General features: G+C 45.6%; 3 protein-coding genes across 3 annotated transcripts; 1 reads left to right on the top strand and 2 right to left on the bottom strand.

The window, feature by feature from the left end:
- Positions 1-85: 85 nt before the first annotated feature.
- c5h6orf120 (chromosome 5 C6orf120 homolog) lies at positions 86-3,937 on the bottom strand. Its single transcript, XM_062388418.1, has 2 exons — positions 3,810-3,937; positions 86-2,912 (listed from the first exon to the last, which is right to left on the bottom strand). The coding sequence occupies exon 2, from the start codon at positions 2,862-2,864 to the stop codon at positions 2,319-2,321; it is 546 nt and encodes a 181-aa protein (XP_062244402.1). The 5' UTR covers positions 2,865-2,912; positions 3,810-3,937; the 3' UTR covers positions 86-2,318.
- A 319-nt stretch (positions 3,938-4,256) lies between these two features.
- Positions 4,257-18,625, bottom strand: npepps (aminopeptidase puromycin sensitive). The gene is made up of 22 exons (XM_062388244.1): positions 18,314-18,625; positions 16,052-16,136; positions 15,779-15,856; positions 15,353-15,474; positions 13,583-13,690; positions 12,236-12,436; positions 12,000-12,130; positions 11,334-11,448; positions 10,745-10,909; positions 10,472-10,576; positions 10,321-10,381; positions 10,128-10,237; positions 9,944-10,007; positions 9,693-9,832; positions 8,661-8,795; positions 8,324-8,543; positions 7,972-8,114; positions 7,379-7,435; positions 7,154-7,261; positions 6,525-6,680; positions 6,339-6,386; positions 4,257-5,977 (listed from the first exon to the last, which is right to left on the bottom strand). Exons 1-22 carry the CDS (start codon positions 18,434-18,436, stop codon positions 5,828-5,830), a joined length of 2,625 nt encoding a protein of 874 aa, XP_062244228.1. The 5' UTR covers positions 18,437-18,625; the 3' UTR covers positions 4,257-5,827.
- Positions 18,626-19,157: 532 nt separating this feature from the next.
- mrpl45 (mitochondrial ribosomal protein L45) lies at positions 19,158-25,557 on the top strand. The gene is made up of 8 exons (XM_062388391.1): positions 19,158-19,249; positions 19,791-19,980; positions 20,543-20,660; positions 20,833-20,931; positions 21,318-21,366; positions 21,466-21,615; positions 22,402-22,575; positions 24,174-25,557. Exons 1-8 carry the CDS (start codon positions 19,187-19,189, stop codon positions 24,270-24,272), a joined length of 942 nt encoding a protein of 313 aa, XP_062244375.1. The 5' UTR covers positions 19,158-19,186; the 3' UTR covers positions 24,273-25,557.
- The last annotated feature ends 57 nt before the right edge of the window (positions 25,558-25,614 follow it).

Below are 25,614 nucleotides of genomic sequence, written 5' to 3'. Positions count from 1 at the left end.
AAGCTGCTGGATTAAGGTCTAAAGGTTGAATAGTGTTGCTAGCTCCTCGTTATTAACTCTGAAACACAGGACTCAGGAGACGGGAGGTTTAAACAGTCTGTATGACAAGAGTTTTATTTTGTAAACCAGACAGAATCGTCTCTGGAAACAGGGAAACTGTTTGGCTGCTCCTCCCGGCACAGGAAGGGTCTGAAGGCACTGGTGAACATTTCTGCTCAGTGGTGAACGGTAGCTGACCTCCTCTGAAGCTGGAGGAGGGGGTGTTTAACTCAGGAGCTCGTCCAACAGGTGAAACAAAGTGAACCATCAAAACCAAATGAAACGTCGCTGTGGACCAGAGGTTCCTGTCTAGAGGGGAAATTCAGCAAGTACATGAAAACAGAGCAGCACGGGTATCCTGAAGGAGCCTCCAGGATAAAGGGCTGACAATCAGGGTATTGCTAAGTTTCCTGTGTGATATGCAGAGTTAAGACAAGTGGTTTTCATTCACAGGCGAGAGACACACACAGCTGTCATCTCTGCCTGATGCTAAATTAGTTTTAAAGATGAGCGAGGAGCTGACGGAGAGGTTCCTGTTCAACGCTCAGAGGCTCCGATCACACCGGGTCTCACTCCGGGTCTCACACCGGGTCTCACACCGGGTCCACCACCCCACTTCCTGAGAGATCTGCTCACAAGTAGACAGCTGTAAGTTCATCTGTTCACGCCTGATGGTCAAATGCATCCTTCTCATCGCTCTATTCCTGAGATTACTCTATTCTTCCAGTGTGTGTAGCTGTAGCTGAGTCCTTTGGTGTGTGTCTGTTCACACAATCAAATGAAAGAGAGCACACGCAGCACAGAACACCTCAGATTGTGCGTCCATGTGGTGTCGGAATTGGAGAGAATTTGATTTCGCCGTTGTCTCAGAACAACAACCTATAAAGCTTGATACACAACTTGTTGATGTCTCTGCTCACAAACCAATGAACTTAATGTTGAACCTCTCTCTCTGCTCTGGTATATAAATAGTGTTCAGAGGAGTCAACGTGTTGTGTCAAAGCTCAGAACACAAATGCAACATGTTATTTACAGTGTCCATCTTTTTCTTTCTCCACATTTGGGATTTCAAACACACCAACAGCTTCACGACTCAGGAACGAGGTGGTTCTGAAGAGTCAATGCACAGCGGGTGATCTGAACTTGGACACTTGTGACAGGATCCCTCAGGACAGATGTTGACACCAGGTGTGAACGGTGCTGCAGTCGTCTCCCTGCTCGGGGACAGGCTGTTAGAGAGTCTGAGGAGACAGGATGTAGTTCACTCCTCTGACAGCTCAGCAAAGAAACATGAAAATCTGAGATCAGTTTGCACCGAAACAAAAAACACAGAAGTGATTCGGTGACAAGTTTCCAAATAAAAAAAGGTCAAACCCTCTTAAACCCTCTTCTTGATCCAATCACCTTATTTCAGTGAGTTGACCCCAGTTAACCAGATGAACCTGATCATTTGAATGTAATAGAGGTATTCAATGTTCTAATTCCACGTCTGGATGTGGTCTGACCAGCTTAATTGCATAAATGCTAGCTTTGATTGGGGGGGCGGGGGGGGCGTCCCAGTATCTACACTAATTGCTTTCAGACATGTGAGTTTCAGTGGAATTCAGTAAGATCTCAGTCGCTCATCTTCAGTGCTCGATCATGTTTTAAGAAAGATACACCCCCCCCCTCCTCTTGTCCTATTGGTTGAACTGCAATTCAATCAAAAAAACTGCAGCGAACCTAAAAGTTTAATTTGAACTTAACTCACTTCACTCTCCAGTTGAATGAGAACTCTGCTCATGTTTAATCACTTAACATCAAACATACAGACGTTTTCTGATTGGTCGAGCTTCACTGGTGAACTCAAGTGATCCAGCTTCTAATTTAAAAACTGACCATCTCCACGAGGAGGTTATGTTTGTGTGGTTACAGCTTCTTAAACAATGTGAGAGAAGACGTTTCTTATCATTTTCATACTTTTCCAGCAGAATAATTCAGGTCCAATCACAGGACTGATATCTATGATTCGGTGATTTGGTGCAGCTTGATTGGATTCTAGAGACATTTGGGTCTTGGTGGATGTTTGAGCTCCACCGAGGGACATTCTCATTTATCTCTCTTTTTGATCAAGTGTGTTTTTTCCAGTTTAAAATGCCTGAATTCTAACTGAGGTTTTGTGGGACATTTTCTCATCCTTACAGAATGAAAGGAAAAATAAATCTTTAATTTATCAAGGCCGAGTGAACCAGGAACCGAGTCTCTTCCCCCTGTCACAGCAGCAAGGAATATCCCCGTTTTCAAAACAAAATCTCCAGTATAATCTTCAAAAGTCCAATCAGAATTGTCCAAACGATCGAGGCCTCTTTCTCATCCGCAGCCTGGGGCGGCTGCTTTGGCTCGTGTCCGTCCTCTGACGTGTGCAAGCCTGCGTCAAACGGATTCAGGGGCACCGTCTGATCGTAGAACACCCGCATTTCAAACTCGCTCTCCTGGTGAGACGGGTGGCCGTAAATGCCGATGCCGACAGGCCTCACGAAGTCCCCGGGCACCACCACCACGTCCTGGCCGCAGGTGGCGGACTGCAGCTTGTAGGTGTCGTAGCTCGGCTGCAGGGTTTTATCCGACACGTAGAGGTCTGCGTCCCCCTTGAGGCTCTGCATGTGCAGGATGATTCTGCCGTCGTGGTTGAGGCGTAGGTAGCTGTAGTTCCCTGCCCCGATGTGGCCCTGAACCACGTGGAGGAGAACCCACTCTTCAGGGACACCGTCGTCCTCTGAGGTCAGGAAGCTCCTGGTCTGCGACACCAGGAGGGCGAGGACCAGGGCGCTGCAGCTCAGCATCATGATGAAGGCATCGGTCGGTCAGAACCCGCCTGGACGACGCCAGACAGCCTAATGGAACAGGAGGAGGCCCAGATATGAGAACCACACACACAAAGGGAAGCTAAACACGGTTCTGCATCAAACACGAAAACCAGTAACAACTTATTCTGCACCAGTTTGGACTGAGGATTCATTTGTGGATATTATGTGGAGTGTGTTAGTTGCATGTAGAGTATGTAAGTATATGGAGTGTGTTACTTGTATGTGGAGCGTGCTAGTTGTATGTGGAGTGTGTTACTTGTATGTGGAGTGTTTACATGTCTTATTATAATTCCCCAGAGGGGATTATTTAAATCCCGTCCCGGGTCCATGTCTGTGGCAGACCCTGATCTGAGCAGCAGCAGAATCAAAGCGGTTCTTCTCCGTTGACCCACTTGAAGCTGCGGAGCTGAACCCTCACACTCCGCAGGTGAATTCGACCTTTGACCCGCACGAAATACAAGTTACGTCGGTTTAAACTCCTGATTGAAAACCAGCGTGAAGGTTCGAACCCGGTCCCGTTAAACACACAATGAACTTCACACGGCCAGTTTATTTTTAGAAACATCTGAAACCATCTGTGTCCATGACCGGACGCTGTCTGGAGTTGGATGCTAGCAGCTAGCAGCTAGCATCCGTCAGTCCGCAGCGAGCAGTGAAACACGACCACTTTAGAAACAACACGATTATTAGATTATGTTTTGATATTTGTCTAAAATCTTTCAGCGTTACAGTAGAAATTAAGCTAATGTTAGCCTGAGCTAGGAGCTAACTAGCCTCTTAGCACTCACGCAGCTAACGCCGCTGCGAACCTGCTCAGTCTGAGTTTTCTTAATAACAGCGGAATAAAGTAACCTGAACAACGACCGAGTTGAGTCTTTATTCAAATTGTTAAACGCACTAGTTGCACTCGTGTTGTTTTCTTACCGGCATCTTGATCCAAAGCAAACAGCGAGCTGCAGAAACTAGCTAACCTCTTCTTCTCAGGCCTTATCTGTGACGGCCTCAGCGCCGCCCTGCTCACTGCTGCCCCTCCACCGGCCACACCTGGGAACTACACCGAGCACGGCTTCTTGTGTTTGAGCTCAAATTAAAGAGGTTTCCTTAAATTTAACCAGACTTGATTTTATCCATTTTTAAGATTCAAGGTTGAAATCGCAGCCCGGTGGGATTGGATTCGTTATTTGATGATATAGAGGCTGAGACGTGAAGATTGACAGCTGAGACTGACTCCTGATGACGTCACCAGTGAAAGGCGTGGACTTCATCTCCGGCCTGTTTATTTTATTTCAGCTGTTACTTTGACAGACTCGTTCCCCTCACCTGTTAAGATAATACACACTCACACCGCACTCAAGAAAAACCATCAACACATTTTCACATCATTTGTTTTTATAATCCTTTTTCACTTTAATGAACACCAACTTTAATTTTAAACAAAAAGACACAAACAAAAAGAGACGGAAAGAAAAAGAAAAAACAACAAATGTTCCGGGGGGGGAAGAGTCTCGACAACAGGTTGGATGACTTTGTGGGGATGTTTTTCAAAAACCACATCAAATTGTAAATTCTATATAGATATACTCGCTCAACAAGTCTGCATATTCTGTCACATTAGATACATTTGACGTTATGTGGAAGTCACCTTTTAAAATCACAACATGTTTACTGCAAACCGGTCGACCAGTTTAAGGCGTCCATGTCCGACGGAGCAGTAAAAGTCGATCGGTCATGTCCACATGTTCCGGCCTCGGGCCTCGCCGGACGCTCGACTGCACGAGGCGGCGTTTAACCTGATGTTACTTCAGAAATGAAAAGGCCCCAAAAAGTAGTGCTGTGTGTTTTTTAGTTCTTTTTTTTTTTAATCCTTTCCTCAGAATATACGATCGTGTCAACATTTAAATAAATCACTGCATCTGATGTCTTATAAAAACACGTGCTGACATCTTCATCTCACTGAGGCTGGCAGACCGAGAAACAGGGGTTTAAATATATCTGTTGACGATTCGAACAATATCAACTTCGACTGAGTAGAGCTCCAGGGGCTTTGAGAGTGTGTGTGTGAGTTTGTGTGTGAGTGTGAGTGTGTGTGTGAGTGAGTGTGAGTGTGTATATCAGGTAATCATGAACTTTTCGGTTTAATTCTTTTAAAGGAACATTGTCCACAAAAAAAAAAGAACTTGCATTATACAGTTTACAATGTAGTACCATGCTAGCGCCGCTCGTCTCGTCCTAGTCGTTTATTAGCAATGGAGAATCAGTGCGGTTGGAAACTACAACACACGACTGTTATTATCCCCATTCTGTCCAGGTGCTTCCTGCCTTCACCCAATCACAGCCCCCGAATGGTGGGAGGGGATGGGGGGGGGATAGGGTACTATCGGAGACGGGCGGAGAAGGGAAAGATTATTTGTTTGTGGAGAAAACAAAGTAAACAAAAAAATAAAAGAAATCACACGTGATGCGTTCCAATGAGGAGGAGGAGGGGGGGAGGGGTTCACAGTTTTCTCAGCTACGATGCAGAGGAGGAGGAGGATGAGGAGGAGGAGGGTGAGGAGGAAGGGGTGCATACGGGGCCATTGATGCAGGCAGCGTTAGCAGGGTTAAGGATCTTTGAGGCCGGAGCTGTTCCTGTGACCTCCCTCAGCTGCGGCTCATCGGACAGAATGGGGGTAAAACTACATTCCTGGTCTGTTTAAAATGGATTTTGATTTGACGTAAAAAGAGTCTCTTTGTGTTTCCAACACTGTTAAATTCTTGGCTTTGTCTTGTTGATTTCATAGAGTTTCTTTAGAGAAATGAAGCCTGCTGTAAGAACGCTGTGCTCTCCCGCCCTGCTCTGTGGTGACGGGGGGGGGGGGGCCGAGGCAGCTATGATGCTGGGAAGTCCGCGCTGGAGGGAGGGGAGAGGGGGCTAGAGGAGGTGGCGACGGAGAGGCGGAGGCTCAGACGGGGGGGGGCGCTTTGCGCTGCAGTAGATACTGTTGGATGTCGTCTGCGTCGCGCTTCAGCCAGGCGGCGTTGAGGAGGATGTTCTCGCAGCACTGCTGCACTGTGCGCTCAGCCGCCGGTGCCGGGTGACTCTCAAAGAAACTCTGCAGGGACAAAGAAACAGGCGTTTGTTCACTTGTCATGTGTAATGTTGTGATACAAGGAAGTGCAGTGTTGAATTTGGTGTGATCTGAACACGTGATATGTGAAACTTTGACAACAGTTCAAGCTGAAGAGATGAGGCTGTCAGCGCAGTTATTCTGCCCTCTAGTGGTAAAAAGAGGGCAGGTTTTGTTCTTAACGTTTATTCATTTTCAACTTTGGTTCCAAATAAACCACATCTTTGAAATGTATTTGCTTCTCTAAAGAGAGGGAGTCGTACATTAGTGGCCGAGCAGAAAATGACATCGCAACAACCGAAGTGTCAAGAACTGAACCCGGAGGAGTTCTGTAAAGTGCCCTCACCTTCACTTCAGCAGCCATCTTGTCGATAGCGAAGCCGTCGACCGTGAGCTGCAAAGAGAAGCAGACAAGAAACGTGTGAGTGCAGAACAGGAGGAAAAAAAAAACACTGGCCGACATCTGTACTTTTCCAGAAGAGAAAATAGAGCCGACTGAAAGCTTGTCAATCAGATGCAGCAGCAGTTGTACCTTGATGAGTCGTGATATGAGGAAGCCGCCCTGGTAGCGGTTGTAAAGCTCCTCCCAGTTGTCCTTGACAAACTTCCAGGCAGCTTTCCGGCCTTGTTTACTGCTTCCTGCGACGCCACCGATCACAGACACCGTGTCCTGGGGACGAACCTCTTCCTGGTGGAGAGAAAAGACAGAAGAAGAAGTTTCACACCGACAGCCACATGACCACGGGTTAGTTTTGAAATGCATCTCTGCTGCTGTGGTGACGCCCGCCTCACTCCACTGAGCTCACTGGGCTGGTGAGGTGAACCTGTGGTTAAACAGTTTTGAACTATTTAACTTTAACTTCCTGTTCCTTTTTATATTTCTAGTTAATCTTACACAAAGAGTGGAACTGACAGTGAAATGAGCATTTAAAAGAAAAGTTCATATTTTCATAAAGTCAGTCACTACATTTGTTCTTATATTGAATGATACACATCATAACACATTAATCTGTACACCACGGATATAGGAGAGGAACACAACCACTTATAAACTACAGAGAACAAAAGGGTTTTTATCTCCCTCATGATTATAAACACACTTTACAATAAGTGACCTTTGACCCAGAGAAGCCAAAGCAAACAGAGTGAGGTCACACGTACCGAGAGGGCGAAGCTGAGGACTTTCTGAATGAGGTCGGGGGCTGAGATGGCGCCCAGCACTCGCTCGATGCGATTCTTCTCCTCCTGCATGTCGGCCTGTTTGTGGAGCTACGGGCCGAGAGACACAGAGAAAGACAGGACGCATGAAAGAGAGAGAACGAGAGAAGTTAATAAATGTCATTTGATCTTTAGGACACAGCTGAAACTCATGTGTTTCTGATGTACCTTCAGCATGGTGTCCAGCGTGGCACTGTCTCCGTGCTTCAGCACTGTCAGGTACACCTGAAGAACACACATCGTCCAGTCAGATCACACTTTCAAACAGGAAACCACCTGTGTCAGTGAGGTTTGGGTTGTTCGTCCCCCGACACGACAAACCAGCTGGTTGGACCGCAGAGCAGCTCACTGCACCACTTGGTTTGTTATCAGGAGTTTAATCACTTTAAAACACATGTCGACTCATAGCAGATCAACGGTATAAAGTCATCGGGTCCAGAGTCCAAACAGACTGGCGTGTGGGCCACATGAAGACGCTGCTCATACAGGAGTCAACAGGAGCCAAGAGAACTGAGCAGCGTGAATCCCTCCTTCACTCATGAAGTTAAAACTTTCACGAGTGAACAGTGTACGATGAGTTGTGTACAGCTGGAAGAGTTTCATGTGATAGTTCTCTAACAGATCAACAGTTAAAAAAGACACAAGATTCGACCTGGAACATGGATTTCACATTTCAATCTGCAGGAACATCTCAGCTGGTGATGACAGTGTGGGGGAGTCTGAGTGGTTCATAGAGGGACGCAGGCGTGTTGTCTACTCACTGGGCTCCTGAGGTCTGCAGGCAGGACCAGTTTCCCCTCCACGTGGTCCTTGAATCTCCGCCTGGCCTCCTCCAGTGTGGGTTTGTGTCCCGCCTTTCCCAGCTTCCCCAGAACCAGACCTCTCAACAGGGCACCCAGGTGACCTGCGGGGGGGGAAAGGTCCCACTCGGGTTAGTCTACTTCCTCATGCACTTTGCTTTTTAGAGACAAACATAGACTGAAATAACCTAATGAATATATTTCTGTGGTAGATGTCTAAGGTGTAGTTTAAAAACCAACTGAAAAGACAATCAGTTGAACTCCTTGGAGGTGAATGTTGAGTCGTGGTTCTTGTCCGGCTCGTGCGCCTCACCTTCTCCTGGCTTGCTGTCCCAGCCGAGCTCGAGGCCGATGGGGGTGAAGAGGTCCCGGATGAACTCCTGGATCTCCTCGTGGAAGTCGGTGTGTGACAGCAGCGAGGACAGAACTCCCAGGTTGCAGCTGAGGTCGCTCCACACCGTGTAGTTCGGCTCATTGACGAACGCTTCCATCAGCGTCAGCACCTGGACTGTGCTGATCATCCCGGCGCGGGACTGGAAGCACACAAAGAAAACAAACGGCCTCTTTCAACGCTCTACAAGCTTCTGACAGATTGAAACCAGCCTGTGGAAAAAGGCCTCCACGCTCAGTGAGGTGCAGGGAGCTCTCACCAGGGAGAAGAGGTCGTTCTGCAGGCCCAGCCGGTCCACGGGCTGCAGGCTGAGGTCTCTGATGCCCGGCAGCAGACTCTCCAGCATGGACGAGCTGTACTGGATGCGATAGAAGCCCACGGTGCCGGGATTGATCTATAAACAGCAGCAGGGACACAACTGGGTCACACTGTGGGAAAATCTTACTTTCACCATTTCAGCCTCTCACACTGACAGAGTGCTTTTGTCCAGGAGGGCCTGAACGGCATCACACTGATGCTAATGCTCGGGGGGGGGGGGGGGGGGGGGGGGGGGGGGGGGGGTTTAGTCGACAATAAGCCTGAACAGTGAGTGAATTTTCCACAAACACTGGTGATTCTGACTTTTAATAGAACAAACATTAACAGACAGAGAACCTCGGTTAATCCCACAACACTTTTTCTTGACACATTTGTCGAAGCTGGAACAAGAACCAGAGGAGAACCCGACTGATCTATCAACAGTGCAACACAAATCTGTCCTTATGAACCTTTCACAGAAATATCAGAATTTGTTTCCTGATATAAAAACTTTCCATCAGTGTTTACCTTCTTGATTCTATTTCTTTACATTTGGTTGTATTTGTGTCCTTTCATACAAGTTATTTATAAGATAGTTTATAGTTAACGTGAGTCCTTTATGACTCGGACTGATTCATTCTCCTCAGTCCACAGTCGGTCACTCTCTCATTCCGTCTTCCATTCAGAGTCAGGGTTAAAATGTAAAGAACAGTAACTGTCTGAGGTTAAAGTTTGACACGTTTGTATGAGCACAACCTTTTACACACATCGGGTCATAGCTGACGTCAAATTAACAGCCAGACTGAAGAAATCAGTTCAGTGTGTAGAATCTGTTTTTACATCTGGTTTTGACCCGAACCCACTTCCAGTACGCATGTCAGACAGAACTCTCAAGTCCCTAAACTTCAATGTGAAACCAGAACTAATGAAACTATGGAACCAATATGAAGCTTCAGACTCTTCATCCTCAGTAGAATGGAACATGGTAGCTCACCTTGAGCCACTGGTCTGGAGCGACGCCGCTCACTGTGACAGTGGTCTCGGGTCTGTCCAGCAGAACCTTCAGCTTGGTGCACATCGGGTCCTCGCTGGTACAGATGCTAATGGGAACCATCCAGCTGGGGCAGTCCTCACCTGTCCGACAGACGAGCAACAGACATGAGTCTTAACTTCATGAAACACAAAGCTGACTCCCCGGCTCCGAGGATTCATGGTGTGTGGAGTGTTATTGTAGAACAGGCTCACCGGTATGTGGTCCACTGGCACAGAACTTCTTCTGAGACAACTTCAGGATGCGGTCGTCGCCTTGCTGTGAATGACATCATGGTCAGTGTGTCAGAGAGATTCAAGAACCAGGGCACAAAATGAGAAAAGAATATTTATCATTTCTTTATCCTGGATTAAACAGCGTGGGTCCAGTGACGCTCACCTGTTCCTGTTCCACTTCAATGATAGGGAAACCCATCTGCTTGGTCCACGAGCTCATCACTGCAGCGATGGGTTTCCCACTGGCCTGTTCCAGACAGTCCCATAGGTCCTCTGTGGGAGACAGCCCGAGGTTAGAGGGGAAACAGGAATCAATCACATCTCTGCTCCTCTCAACGTCTCCTCCACGCTCTTACCTGTCGATGCATTTTTATGTTGGAACTTCAAAAGATAAGCGTTCATTCCTTTTCTAAAATCCTGCAGAGAAAGAATCAGATGAGATCATTACAGAACTGAATGAAAGCAACAATAAAAAGGTTGAGACGTGATTGGGGTCAAAGGACCAACCTCATCTCCAGTGTAGTTGTGCAGCATGCGGATCACAGACGCTCCTTTGCTGTAGGAGATGGCGTCGAATATTTCATCCACCTCCGACGGATGACCCACGTTCACCTGCAGCACGAAAAGACAAATCAGGAGATCGAGCAGCTCAAGTTCATCGAAGCTGATCTGCACTTCAAATAATCAGAATTCAGTGAGACTACAACCTGCTTTCATGAATAGAAAACGTGAAAATGAGGCTGTGGAGTGATCATCAACACATGACTCAGCAGTTTTCACCTCTATGGGATGGCTGCTGTCCAGTGCGTCCAGGTCCAGAGCGCGAGTGTAATCAGCTGAGACGAACTGGGTCCAGATGTCGTATTCTGGGAAGCAGTGGTCCACACACAGATACTCGATCCAGGAAGCAAATCCTTCATTCAACCACAGATGGGTCCACCATTCCTGCACACACACACACACACAAACAAACACACACACACGAACACACAAATGAACACACACACACACAGCTTGATGAGATATATTTGAATATTTCCCATTTGCTTCACCAGCTTGTTCTGGTCTTACTGGGCCTTCGTAAAGGACACATTCCTTGAGCTGGGACGCAACTAACATGCAGCAGCTTGGACACCAGATCTCCATTCAACAAAGACATCAGCACTAAATTGAATTAGTATAAAGTTCTTACTTTCCTACATCCAGAGCTGCTGAGTCACTTTTTTCATGTGCTTTGTCATTTTTTAACAAACTTTAGAATCTTTCACTTCTGATTATCAACATTTTCATAACTTTGTGTGTGTTTGTGTGTGTGTGTGTGTGTGTGTGTTTGTGTCTGAGGTTATTTCAGTTTCAAAAGGTTGGTTACCATGGTGACCAGGTTGCCAAACCACTGGTGGGCGAGTTCGTGTCCGACCACCAGCGCCACCCACTGCCTGGAGGACGAGCAGGAGTTCTTCGGGTCGATGAGCAGCGCCGTCTCCCTGGGAATCCAAAGCAATGGAGACGTTTCAGAGCTTCCTACAGACTTAATGAAATCTATGGTGGTGGTGGTGGGGGGTGGGGGGGGGGCACATGCACGAAGCACACGCACAACAGACTCCGAGTGACAGGTGAACATATGAAAAAGGGAAAGATAAGTTGATGAACTACAGCTGGAACTATGAGGTCAGACCGCCACCGTGGACGGTAAAAACATTACGGACAACAGTGGTTTGCAGATGATAACACTGAAACAAACGGGACGATTTGTGGCTAAGGGGTAGAGTGGTTGTCCTCCAACCCGAATGTCGGCGGTTCGATCCCCAGTCTGACCCATCTGCATGCTGAAGTGTCCTTGGGCAAGATGCTGAACCCTCAATGGCCCCCCCATAGAATAACAAAGTGCTGCGATTAGATGCACTGTATGAATGTGTGTGTGATTGGGTGAATGTAAAACTGTAGTGTAAAGCGCTTTGAGTCATCAAGACTAGAAAAGCTCTAAATAAATACAAAACCATTTAAAATCAGTAGTTAGAAAGGGAGTGAAGTTTACCTGTAGGTAACAAGGCCCCAGTTTTCCATGGCACCAGCAGCAAAATCAGCAATAGCTATGAGATCAATTTTAGGCAACGGGTAAGGAACATTGAAGTAGTCTTTGTAGAAAGGTAAAGTCTTAGTCGCCACCTGCAGGAGAGAAATAAAGAAATGACTACAAGGTCTACACAGCCACACTGATGGAGAACAGGTGGAGGTGTAGGCAGCCTCTGCAGCTTCCTCTCTGACACTCACCTCCATCGCAAATTTCCCTTGCTCCGCCTTCCCCAAGGGGGTGTAGACGCGTACCGTGATACCGTCTGATGATTGGCTCTCCACAAAGTCGTACTCGCCGATGACAAAAGCTACAAGGTACGTGGACATGATGGGGGTGGTGGCAAACTTCACCTCCACCAGGTTTTCATCCTCTGGATATGGCTTTCGATCGATGACATTCTGGAGAGGACAAAGAGGAATGAGCCGACGGAGCTGAACTGCACGGTTGATGCTACGTCACTGATTAGCATCTCTGTGAGCTAACAGAACAGAACTAGACTGATTTGAAGGAGCATCAGTCCCAGAACCACTCACACTTCACTATAACTGAAGAGTAAGAGGAAGTGGAGAAGAAAACAACCCAGGAAACACCAGGTTCTCTCTCCAGCTACAGACGGAGACAGTATCTGCAGTCGTTATCACAGAAAGACCGAACTAAACACCTTTAACACGTGGTGCATGATATTTAGTATTTAAGACTTTTTAAGGCCTAAAGATCAGATTGCTGAAAATTTGGTGACGTGAAAACTACGGCTGTGATGGTATCGATTCTTTCTCACAGGAGGTAAAATGTGTTTATATAAAGGAAACATTTTAGGATGAGTTACTGAATCCATCATGAACGCTCTCAACATCACAGGTGACCTGAGTTTGACTTAATACAAATAACTTATGATGCGTTATTATTCATTAAACTATCCAGCGTTATCTGAGAACAATAAAAAGCTCCACATTGAACAATTATTAATCCCTAAATTCAAACTCATCCCTGGGACCAAGCCCCAGCGTTAAGAGAGCATAAAAGAAAAACCTGCTGCTAGAGGGGTTGGCTGCTGCTCCTGTGTGACTCAGGGAGGAGGAACCTGAACGCAGCACAACAGGCAAATTCATTTCCTCTCCAACGTGAAGAGAGAAAAGCTTGAAACCAGCCGACTTTAAAAAGGTCAATGTAACTCACTGAGGCAACAGACTTCAGCAGGCGTGAGAACACAGAAGGTCACGAGCTGGACCATCATGAGGCCAAACACAGGCTGGACTCGGGCTACACCGTGGTTCAATTAGTGATTACTATTGGTTTATAATCATTTACATGTTTTTTATATCATCTAGGTTTATTTATGCATAATAATGTTTGGTTTATTGCCTTGTTTCTTGTATGTAGATTCACCACTGACAGGGTCAATCATCAGAGAGAGGAACATTCAGCTTCTCTGCAGACGCCCAGAGGAACTGAGTTACCCTGAATGGGGGGGGGGGGAGATCATGGAAAGCAGGTGGTGTTTTCTGATGTCAGTCAGTCTGTCAGGAGGGATCGGTGTAACGTACCATGTTTGACAAGGCTACTCGCTCCTTGGGAACTATCAGAGTGATGTCGAAGGTGGCTTTGATCGCTGGCTCGTCCCAGCAGGGGAAAGCTCTGCGAGCGTCCGTAGCCTAAGAGAGAGAGGGGGGGGGGGGGGGAAGGGACAGAAAGTAAGACCCGGTGTTTGAATCCAGATGAGTTCAGAGGTGCTGAGATGGACCAACACCACACAATCAAACTTTGTGACAGCAAAACTAACAAAAAGTAAACTCTCTTCCATCGGAACAGAAGTTTGTGTGTATTTGTGACGTTGAACACAACTTAGAGAGGAAAGAAAACACAAAGACTAAGTATGCAAAGCCTGGATGAAAACATAACTCAACACTTATTGAAACTTAACGGGGCTCTGAGCTCCTTGTTGTGATTCACCAGTGGCAGCTGAGAAGGTCATTCTCTGCGTACTTTGCAGGTTGATGAACTAAATACTTGTGTAGTTCTTTGAAATACACTTGATGTTATGGTTTCAGCTTCTTGTCTGGAAAGGCATCTTCAAACATCTTAAGTTGATGAGCACATGAGGCAGCAGCTTCTTGATATTGCAGAGTGTATCTGAGCAACACTCCCACCCAACGAGCAACTGGAAGACTCAGTTTCTATGAGGTTGCTGTTTTGTCTCGGTCAGAATTTATTAACAGTGTTGTCTCTGGACAGCAGCAGTCATTTAATCCAGGGTTCCACCACCACCACTTTGCATGCTTGATGGGTGTGTTGAGTAAAAGATTATAATTGTGTGAGTGTGTGTGTGTGTTATCAGCACACTGCGCACACTGCGTTTGTCCACACTTGGATAAAGGTCAGGACACATTTTATGACAAATTAATCCAGTAATGGATCCTGCAGTCAAGAGAAGCCGTTATATATCATCTTATATCATTTATATATTTATTTAAGTGAAAGTGTTATTATCTTCTCTGGGTTTTTCATTTTGAGGGACCTGAAGTCAGAGATGGTTTCAGTGGCTAAAGACCAGAACCAGCTCTGAGCAAACTAAAACATCCAGTAACAAGAAAGTCATAATTATAAAACATTAAAGGTTATTTCTTCAGGTAACAAACTTACTCTCGACCTGTAACAATGCACTAATTTAGTGAGAGTCTGAACTAAGATCTGGCAAAATACTGACACCGGTTCCAACACAGCTGGTTCCGACCAGATCGAGTCACAAAGCAGATTCTGGGGCTTCATTCCGGTGCCTGAGCTCTGGACTGAAAGAGTTCTCCTTCTGAGCGGCAACATAAACATCACCACACAAGTCCAGTTAACAATTAACAACCACTTAACTCAAATGGCAACAAACTCTCTAGGACAAAAACAACAGCCCACAGTTAGCTAGTAGCTACAGCTCAAATCGACAGGACAGTAAAATGCCTGCAGCTGAACAGGGAGGCTGTATCTCACGTGAAAGGATCCGATACCTGGACCTGAAGCTGATGATTGAAAACAATTCTGTGCAAAGCCAATCTGCCAAACCCTTTAATCTGTGCATGTACACAACAGATTTAAATCCTGCACTGGTTCAGCTTCCAGTGAGGCACCCAGCGACAGTCAGACTCCAGAAACACGTGTTCACACAGAGCAGCAGCTTCAAAACATGTGTATAAATAGAAGCAAATATGACATGAATCTATATTAAGTATGAATACAAACAAGAGTCACATGACCATATGTTGCAACACCCACCAGAGAAGGGTCAAACAAGTGAACCAAAGGAAAACATCAGTCCGCCAACTCACCTCAAACTGTGTGACAGCAGCGTAGCGGGCGTCTCCTGCAGGGGTCGTATATTTACTTCTATAGAATCCTTTCATTTTGTCATTCAGCTCCCCGACGTAGTCGATCTTCAACACGCCGGAGCCTGGCGAGGGAAGGGGGGGCACAGAGAGATGTACTGTTTGTTCAGCCAAGGTGCTTTCAGATATACACCGAGGTCCAGACAATTCCCTGAACTTTTCCTGCATCCCCCCCCCGCCTGGATGTTCCCCCCATGTTCCAGTCGGTGTGAACGACTCGGACCCGACAACCTGCTGCTGCTGACACTTCTAGAAAATGTCTAGATCCGTATTTCCAGACATTCTTTCCGGAGTACACGTCTGAAAACGACTTTGTTCTAAAACAATAATAATTTATCGTCAGTGAAGCCCGGCGAGGTCCCCTCTTACCTTTCTGTAGAGCGCTAGGAAACGATAAGGTGACTTTCTCATCCTCGTTTTGATAGTTGAATCCCGTCGCGTTAATTTCTGAAAAAAAGGAAAATCATGAAGGGGAAAGAAAAGAGGGGCTGAGTTCCAGAGCTGTGGCTGTTTGCACTGGATAATCATTCATGAACAATCCTGCAAAATGGAGCGCAGACGGAACTAGAAACTTAATTCATGGGAATGTAAATGATAAAGGAAAAAGAAGGGGGGGGGGAGCTGACAGAGTCTGATTCTTACCTTCTCCTCCCTGAGGCACAAAGGAAGCTGTGATGATGTCGATGTCAGCACAGTTCATCACAATCTGATTTGTGGCTTGTGTAACCTGCAAACATAAAACAGCAGCTTTTATCCCCTGAGCATCTTGGCTGGGCTGCAGCATCTAATCCCTGCACGTAGAGAAACCAGTTTACCACTGGTGTTAATGGAGAAATGATGCTGGATCCAGCCTGGTCATCAGACAGCAGTGAATCTTCTGATCCAGAGCGTGACCTGCAGCAGGACGTCATCATTCTACCTTATTGTTTTGATCTATAAATCCTTCATGTTGTGTCTACAGTCCAAAAGGATGAAGAGGTCACATGACTTCATATGATGGTGAACAATGTTCGGAGCATCAGGAGCTTGATTCTGTGAAAGCTGCTTTCAGACAATCACTGAACTCCAGACAAGCCCCTGACATTCTCCAGAGCGGCTGCATGTGAGACCACAAATCACAGAGTCAGTCGCTCTGGAGTTTCTCCTCCTCTTCTGCACCCCCCACCCACCTGCGTTCTTCATATGTGACAGAAAAAAAGGAATCAAATGTTCAGACACTCTCAGGAGATCACATCTATAGAGAAGCAGCTTCTACTCAATTAGTCCAGGAAGCAAAGTTACACACTTGGGAAACACACACCGACGTGGTCTCACTTGATTACTCTGCTCAAGTGTTGATGAGCGAGTGGCACAGGTGTCAGGACATCAGCTGACCGGTTACACACTACACTTCTATTTATGACACACACACACACCCACCCACCGTGAGCTGATACTTATGTGCAAGTTTTTATAGGAGCCACTATCAACCTCCAGATCAGCTCAGAGTAATAAGGAAACTGATTCACTAACCTGTGTGCATTCCTCACACTGTGCAGTGTGACTTTAACTAAAGCTGAGAGGACAGAGAGCTCATGGGAATTCACAGGGTGCTCGGTTTATTAGGTACAGCTCACTACAGGCCTTCAAGGAATATACGTTATAAGAGGTCATGATGTGTGTCAGGACAGATTCCACTGTTTGTTTGTTTTGGAGGCTGCAGTTTGTGGTGGGACATCCATCCATCCATCCATCTATCTATAAATCCATCCATCTATCCATCAATTTATAAATCCATCCATCAATTTATAAATCCATCAATCAATCCAAATGGAAAATGATTTCAATGACAGGTGTTTCTATCGTTTCCCACATGTCGCCCAGTCACCAGCTCCACAAACTACAGCCTCCAGACATCAACAGCTTCTAAACCTCCACTGTGACATCATCATATCACAGGACTGCTGGGGTTATGGCTTATAATGGGTTTATTATTGAAACTGAGTGTAGTGTGCTAAACCGTGTGTCTGTTATTTAATTAGTCAATACAACAACACCCGAGGGTTACACTGGTGCGTCTTTGCTGAAAGTGATTTGAAGTGGTGCTGCTGTGTGAAGTGTATTTAATGTTGACTCCACCTCAGGAACACCACCTCCCACACGTCAGCCTCCAGAAGCACCAGCAGCTTCTAGATCTGAATATAAGGACATGTTGTTGTGTTTGATCTGTCTGACACTCGAGGCCTGGGATCACTCATCTTAAAGTTGACTTGCTGATGATCCCTCTGGAGGTTGTGTGTGTTGTGTTGCTGTTCTCAACACACACTCTACACTATAAGCTCCATGTGGAGTGTTTGTGCAGCATTAGGCTGTTTAAAGTGAGGTGTTCCTAATAAAGTGACGGCTGAGTGTTTGAGGTAAACCTGGGCTGAACTGGGGGGGGGCGGCGGCATGGTGTTGCCATGATTTTGCAAACATTAGCAGTGGATGCTAGCAGCTAGCTAGCTCCAGTCAACCTCTGTAATGAAGCAGCAGTTTATCCACACAGCCCGGTTGTGTGTTAATTTGAGGTTGTGAAAATGTTGCCGCACATTAAACACACAACCTGCTAACAGGCTAACGTGCACGGTGGGAGACAGCGGGCTAAGCTAACAAGAGAAGGCAGCTCCGGCGGACTGTTGGACCGACTGACATCGCTTAGCTTAGCGGCTAGTCAGCCACACAACCCGCCGCGGCTCGCTGCCCGTTCGCGGGTCTCCTCGGGGCGGCCGGAGCCCCCCCTGAGTCGGGAGGTCCGTTAGCTCCCCGCGGCTAACACTAGCTACCTCCGTCGAGCCCAGCGAATTAACCAGCTCCAGGGAACGTGACCGGCCACGTTACGTAAGCAGATCCCCGACATGGACACCCAGCGCCGGGCACACGTACCTCCACCAGCGCCTCCAGCCGCCCCTCGAACGTGAAGTCGATCAGGTCGGGCTTCAGGCACAAGCCGTAGTTGACGGGGTAGACGTCAGTCGGTAACCGCACGAAGGGCCTCCTCTCGGGCATGGTTCCTGGAGATGTGTCCGCTAACAAAGTGCTGCTGGGTGGGTGGTGGTGCTCGGTGAGTCGGGGCCTCGGTGGAGATGCTCAGCAGCTAAAGTGGCTCCGCTCGATCCGTCTACAGCGACTCCTCTGCCCGCATAGACCGAGCAGACACTCCGCTTAACCTCCGTGCGCGCGCACACACACACATCCACCCAGACACACACTCACGCGCACACTCACACACATGTGCGCACGCGCAAACGCACAAAGCGTCATCACGTCATCCCTAGGTACGTACCTAGCGTGGTGCACGCCATTAAAATCATTTACAATTTACTGTTACAACAAAAGTACAAAAAGAAAAGTTATCTATATATATATACATATATATTATGTATATACATACATATTATATACAGTATTCATAGTATATACATATAAACAAATATACTAGATATACATAGACATAGATATAACCTTTATCTCACCCCTCTCTCTCTCTCTCTCTCTCTCTCTCTCTCTCTCTCTCTCTCTCTCTCTCTCTCTCTCTCTCTATATATATATATATGTAATATAAATATAATATCTATATTTTACTTTTTTACTTTATACATATATATTATGTATATGAGCTATAGAATATAGAGAGACATATAAATGTATAGATGTATATATGTATAGATAGATAGATAATTTAATTTACACATAGTAATAATTTAGAAGGTTACCACCGGAAGTTTCTTTCCGTGCTTTCCGGTGGACGGTCTAAAGATGGCGCTGCCCATGAGGAGGACGCTGGTGTCTCTTCACAGAGCAACATGTCTCTGTGTGACGGTGAGGAAGAGTTCCAACATGTTGTTGTTGTTGTTTGTAAAGAGACGTAAACACCTTGAAGACGCAGCTTGCTTGTTTTGGTCTAAACTACCCACACTGCACTGCGCCTCCCTGAGCTAGCTTAGCTTAGCTACCTGTCAGGACATGTAGGTTATTGTCACCATCATAATATGTCAAGTTTCTTAGACTAGAGGATGGAATGTGACTTAATAAAATATGAGTTACTGAGTGAAACCTATGACAGTGTCAGTTCGACTCTAATAAACAGGTAATTCATATCATTTCAACCTTAAAAGTTATATTTCTTATGATTTTTAATGGCATTATTCGGCTTTGTAGTTATTATTTTTTATTATAGCAAGTAATAATATAAGAAATCCCTTAAATGTATTATATAATCAACAAAAAGTCTAACTACGACCTAAATAACTTAGTTCTGGCTTCATTAGAGTGAAAGGCAGAGCTGTTGTGTGAAAACACTTGTTATCATGAACCACTTATTTAAGATAATATAAGATCCGCTTCGTCCCCCTTGTCTCAGAACGCAGAGGCGTCTCTGGGCGTGCGACACCCAGTGTACGTGCCCGTCCGCACCAAGAAGCGCTACTTCATCCCTCCGGCCGCGGGGATCAAGCAGAGGACGGAGGGCAACATGGAGGCCAAGTCCCGAGCAGCCGGCCTCGTCATGCGCCAGGAGTTCTCAGAGAGGCCCATCAACATCGCCTGCACTGGTAAAATAAAACTGCTGCTCCTGGTCACATGTTGTGTCCAGTTCTTTCTAATCATCATCATTTACACAGCACTTCTCAAGAGATGCATTGCTTAATGCAATAAAAACAAGAATATGATTTGTAAATGAATCTAAACACAACAGCAACAAACTCTCCGCAGGATTCAGACGCAGAGAGAAAAACTGTTTCAACAAAAAAAAGAAAGAAATCCCAGTTTTATTGTACAGCTTTGAAACCAAAGATCAAAAGGTCAGATTCTGGTCAATACAGAAGCCAAATGAGTATTCTACTCTCTCAACTTGAGCTTTATTGACAGTCTGAATTTTCACATCTATTATAGTCAATACTTGCAGCATTTGAAAACAACATCCATTTAGTTTGTGTACATTCTGGTCAGGCTTCAGTTTGTCAAAGTGCTTTTGAAGAATCTGCACAGGAATAAAGGATCGCATCATCTGCATATAAATAGGAATAACAATTGTATAAAGCAAAGGGTGGATTGTTGTATATAATGGTGATGGTACAAACTGATTGCTTGGTCCTGTCTTCTGTTTCCTACCAGCCGGAGTCTTCGACCCCTACATCCCCCCAGAGGGAGACGCTCGTCTGTCCACTCTGTCCAAAGAAGGCCTGAAGCAGCGAACTGAGCAGATTCGACAGAGCGCCGCCTCACAGCTTGCGTAAGAGGGTTTTTCTAACCTCTGATCTTGTTCCTGTGCTGATGGTTCTCTGGTCTGGACCAATGCAGGAGAGCATTCTGTGTGTGAGAGTTTGTTGGAGCCGTTCACTTATTGAATTCCGAGCAAATGCTGAAAAGCTTAATGTCGTTTATTTCTTTTAATGTCTTCACAGGATCCGTAAAATCAAAGAGCACGACACTCTGTTCAAAACAAAGGACTTCGCCGTGCGAGCTCAGGAAATCTTCACCGAGGCTCACCACGCTCTGATCCAGTAAGAAGATGAATTTATGTCTCTCACATGAAAGATTAAGTTCGTATTTCCCATGTGAAGCAGCAGATTGTCCGGGTCCGACTCGTTCACAACAACAGGAACATGTGGGGATCATTCAGGCGAGGGGGCGGAGCTCTCGATCTCCTTGTCTTTACAAGTTGACGTCTTCGTCTTCTTCATCCTGAGATATTTGTGTTCTTCCAGTTTCACGTGTTAGAAACCTCAACACGTCCTCTCGCTCACTGGGAAGCTTCCAGACATTGTCCTGCTAAACTCTCACCTGGACTCACTCTGACATATAGTTTGAGGGTTGTTTAGAGAAACCGTCCACAGCAACTGAGACCTTTGTGTTCTCTCTCTGACGTAGAGTCTTTGTTCTTTTGCAGGTTTAACAAAGTGAAACTTCACTCCCTGGTAACAGAGCGGTGTTATCCGGTAAGTCTCCTTGGGAAGACGCTTGCTGATTCAGTTTCATGTTGCCCCCTTGCTTACATTTTGCCTTTTAAATACACGACCTGCATGTCCTGTGTTCAGGAGATGACGAGGGGAAACCGCTACAAGACCATTCACTGGAGGTTCATCGAGTCCCTGGAGCCGCCCAGAGTGGTCCACGCCCGCTGCCCCGACATGGTCAGCAAGGGCAACCTGTACGGCCAGGTCACGGTCCGCATGCACTCCAAACAGGTGCGATCCAAATCCACTGCAGTAATGATACGAGTTGAACCGTCTGTGTGCAGAGCTTTGTCTCAAATTTACCCTGTTGTCATTATTTATTAGAGATATTATTAATATTCGAGCCCAGCGGATATGAGCCTGTCACAGACATGTTTGCTGATATAAAAACGAGTTACAGAACAAACAAAGCAGGAAAAATTAGCATTTCAATTTACATTTCACTTAAGGTGTATTTATGTTTTTTACATTTATCTATAGTTACTTATAATATAGATTGTGGTGTAAACTGTAAAATATCAAACCTCAATTGCAGTTCTTTGTCGATGGGTTTGAAGGACATCATGGGAATCTTTGTAAATGAAGAAAAAATATGTTTCAGCTGACTTCAATGCATCAGCCCCTGAATCCATTCTGGTTTATTTTTATTACTGTCCCCATCTGTAACCAAGGCTCAACTGTAGTTTTGAGCTTTAGATTATTTGAACACATTAATACTTACTTTAACTAAATAAAACCGAACGTATAAGAAACATGAACTTGAACAAACATCACTATGATCAGAACAGGTCCATGTCCCATCTGCTAACACGGAGGAGAGCTGGTTTATGACATAAACTGCAGTAGTCCATGATTTCAACTCTAATATTGTCACATTTTGTGTTGTTTAGATTGTTGTTCATGTGTTTAAATGAATAAATCTCTGATGTGTACTCAGATCCATGTCTCATCTCAGCATCCTAGTTGTTCATGCCTGAGCTTTATGTCATCTCATGAATCCTGGTGTCTGTCCTTCAGACTCTGGCCGTCTACGACCGCTTCGGGAGGCTGATGCTGGGCAGCGAGGACGCGCCCAAAGACGTCCTGGAGTACCTGGTCATAGAACGCCACCTCGTCAACCCCTACGGCCTGTGGAGGCTACACGGGAAGATAGTGCCGTCCTGGGCTCCGGCCAAAGATCCAATTGTTAAGGTGATGCTCCACAACATTTATCTTCCCCAGAGAAACGTGCAGAGCTCCCAGCTGCTCTCTGTTGCTAAATTAGATGATAAAACCTTTATTAACTGGTCGGTATGTACTTCACATTAATGACCCAATGAATGAATGAACTTTCAAGCTTTTTAATATCACTTTTTCAGTGACTTATCTTTCTGTCGGGTGCGCTCATCAGTTCTCTCATCATTGATTTTGCTCCCTGTTGTAAAATAGAGGATGAAATATTTGGTGTCTTCTAACGGCCGGAGTTCTGCTCCCGCTCTGTCTGAGCTCCTCGTCGACTTAGATCCAGGTGGAGGTTTATTACATACTCTGAACTTTAACTATTGCAACAGCCCTGTGATAGATCCTTCCTGCAGTAACAGCTCCATCTTATCGTGACGGAGGAAGAACAGTAACTGGGAGCGATGCTTTGTCAAGTCGTCACTGATTAGAACCAGTAAAGCAAAATGCATCTGTGTTTTCAAATCTCTGTTTCTGTCCGTCACGACTAAACCACAACCCCAGAGCTCATGCTTTTAGGTTCTCAAAAACAATGATTTGTTTTAAAACTACAATCTAATAGTGTGGCTGTAGCCTCCACAGCCCAGTCACCAGACCTGTGGGATGTGGTAGAGTGGGAGAGTGTGCAGCATCAATGTGCAGCCGGAAGATCTGCAGAAATGATCTCAACATGGAGCAGAGCCTCAAAGGAACAGCTTGTGGAAGGAAGATTGAATATGAAAACGGATTTTGACGAGTGAAACCAAAGTGGAAGCTTCTGAATCCTGTCCGTCACTTTCTGTAGAAGTCTTTGAGAAAGTGACTTGAACAGTTTCCTGAGGAGTTTCTGGTTTTGTGATGTTCATTTGATAAATGATGGTTAGACCCTGGCTGTCAATCAAGGTCTTCGATGTGTCACACACTTATAATTCCCACCATCTGATAACTGGGCCAACGGAGATAATTGCTCCTCCAATTATGTTACTTATGGTTTCTAATACCCAGTCTGGGCTGAACACAATTCCAAACTGAGGCTCCAGAATGGCCTCTGGGTGACATCACGGTGGTTGGAGCCACCGTGATGTCACCCAGTGTCGGTGTTTTGTTCCTAATAAAGTGCTCAGTGAGTGGAGTGAGGACTGGGACACGCTTCTCTGCAAAAGTGAGAACATAATCACCTTAAATGTGTGAGTCAGCCTGAGCTGTGTGTGAGATAAACCTGACACACACAGCAGTGACGCTGCTTCTCACTCTGACCGAATCTAGAAGTGTTTTTCAAATGAACCTAAAAGTGACGACACCACGGACCTCGTGGTTAATGTGAACACAAAAGAGGACGTGGAGGTTAGACGGTGTCGGTCCTCGTGACAGAAAGACAGTAAATCATTGAGCAACCTTCACACTACTTCCTTTCCAGTAAAGTGGTTGCTGAAGTCGTTTTGAAGAACCCCCCCCCCCTCCTCACCCCCGCTCTGAATGAGTGTCACGGAGCTTGAGTCACTACAGGAGATGTGAAGGTGTCACTCTTATGCATTGATATGATTTATGTGCTGATTTTAATCACAACTCCACTGCTCCTCGTTCTCCTCCAGACTGTCATGATTCCTGGTCCGAAGCTCCGGGTCGACCAAGAGTTCGATGCCGTCAACTATGAAGTTCCCAAACCAGCAGCGGTGCAGTGGTCTAAATAGACCACCAGATGGCGACGCCCTCTCCTCAAACCCACAGTAGGACATTATGACCAGAATCAGGCTGTTTCAAACTTGGCTGTGTGGTCGGGGAGTTTGTCCACTTCCTCTGGAGGCTCTGTCTGTGTTTAAAAGGCTGGAAGCAGCAGGTGAGTTGAGGCAATAGAACAAACCTCCAATAAAGCTGCTTCTCACTCGACACCGGAACCATCACACAGCCGTCCTGGCAAATAACTGTTTTCTTTGTGACTAATTTAATATGTACATGTGAAAAAATAAAATGTACAGATCTGCTGAAATCAAATGGTTTATTTCTGGGATGATGATGATGATGATGATGAAGCTGCTTGTCGACCTCGGGAAATAGAAAAATAAAGTGTCCCATCTGCTTTTCTTCACACCAGCTTTCAGAGCAGATGCATACAAAAGTGGAAACAGTACACAGGCTGTTTTTCTATGCAAAACAAGGGGTGTGTTATAATGATATATATATTTTTTAAACATGATGACAAAGTACAGCACGCTCGTTCAAAAACACACAAACATGCAACAATGCTCACAAAACTAGGTCACTGACAAATCCCAATATCCGAGAGAAACGTGAAGCGGCACAAGTTGGCTGATCGTCACTGTTTAACAACGGACACATGATTCACATCAACACACACAACTGATAGTTTAAGTTTTATTCGACATTAAATGTAAAAAATACTTTTTTTTTAAAGTTGCATTATTTGGATCTGAAATTTGTTTCCTTTGATCAGAAGAAATGTGACGAATCCGAATGTTGGTTTAGGATCAAGGACGAAGGATCTCTGAGAATCCAGCTCCTCTGAGACTGAACCCTGAACCTGCAGTTATTCTGTTACTCAGCGCTCTGCCGCTCTGAGGCTGGACCTCCTTCGCTTTACAGATTTGAACTGAGCTCACAAGATTTAGAGAATACAATAACATCCCTCGATTTAATGTTCTTTGCTGTTAACATTTAAAAAGTATGAAATCTTCACAGCCTGTTTCTAATTTAAACTCATCCCCATGAAACCTTGATTTCCACTGAACTGCATCCACAGAATTTTCTACCGTTCCCAGATAAACAAGAAATATGGATTATTCCCTCTGTTATAACAAGTGGAGGTTTGAGGGTTAAGTCTTGAGTTATGGTTGTTTATGCAGTTTGTCATTATTTCTGAACTCATTCTTTATTCATCATTCAGTTAAGAAAACAGGTATTCATCAGTATTTAAATTATTAATACCCACTCAACATGTTCTCCTACTTAAAAAATATGGATCTGAATAAAAGTCGACTGATCTTGTTTATGATTGTTAAGTTTAGAGTTTTGTCT

The sequence above is a fragment of the Platichthys flesus genome, chromosome 5, assembly GCF_949316205.1.
Source record: "Platichthys flesus chromosome 5, fPlaFle2.1, whole genome shotgun sequence".
Classification (NCBI taxonomy): domain Eukaryota; kingdom Metazoa; phylum Chordata; class Actinopteri; order Pleuronectiformes; family Pleuronectidae; genus Platichthys; species Platichthys flesus.
The sequence above is the reverse complement of the archived record's forward strand: the minus strand, read 5'-3'. Positions and strand labels throughout refer to the sequence as shown.

Coding starts and splice junctions, on each gene's coding strand:
- c5h6orf120 (XM_062388418.1), bottom strand. CDS start 2,864: ATGATGCTGAGCTGCAGCGCCCTGGTCCTCGCCCTCCTGGTGTCGCAG.
- npepps (XM_062388244.1), bottom strand. CDS start 18,436: ATGCCCGAGAGGAGGCCCTTCGTGCGGTTACCGACTGACGTCTACCCC. Junction 8,115..8,323: donor GGACAGCAAGCCAGGAGAAG/GTGAGGCGCACG, acceptor CCCCCCCCGCAG/GTCACCTGGGTGCCCTGTTG. Junction 6,681..7,153: donor TCCTCAGCTTCGCCCTCTCG/GTACGTGTGACC, acceptor TCTCTCCACCAG/GAAGAGGTTCGTCCCCAGGA.
- mrpl45 (XM_062388391.1), top strand. CDS start 19,187: ATGGCGCTGCCCATGAGGAGGACGCTGGTGTCTCTTCACAGAGCAACA. Junction 19,250..19,790: donor CAACATGTCTCTGTGTGACG/GTGAGGAAGAGT, acceptor CCCTTGTCTCAG/AACGCAGAGGCGTCTCTGGG. Junction 21,367..21,465: donor TAACAGAGCGGTGTTATCCG/GTAAGTCTCCTT, acceptor TCCTGTGTTCAG/GAGATGACGAGGGGAAACCG.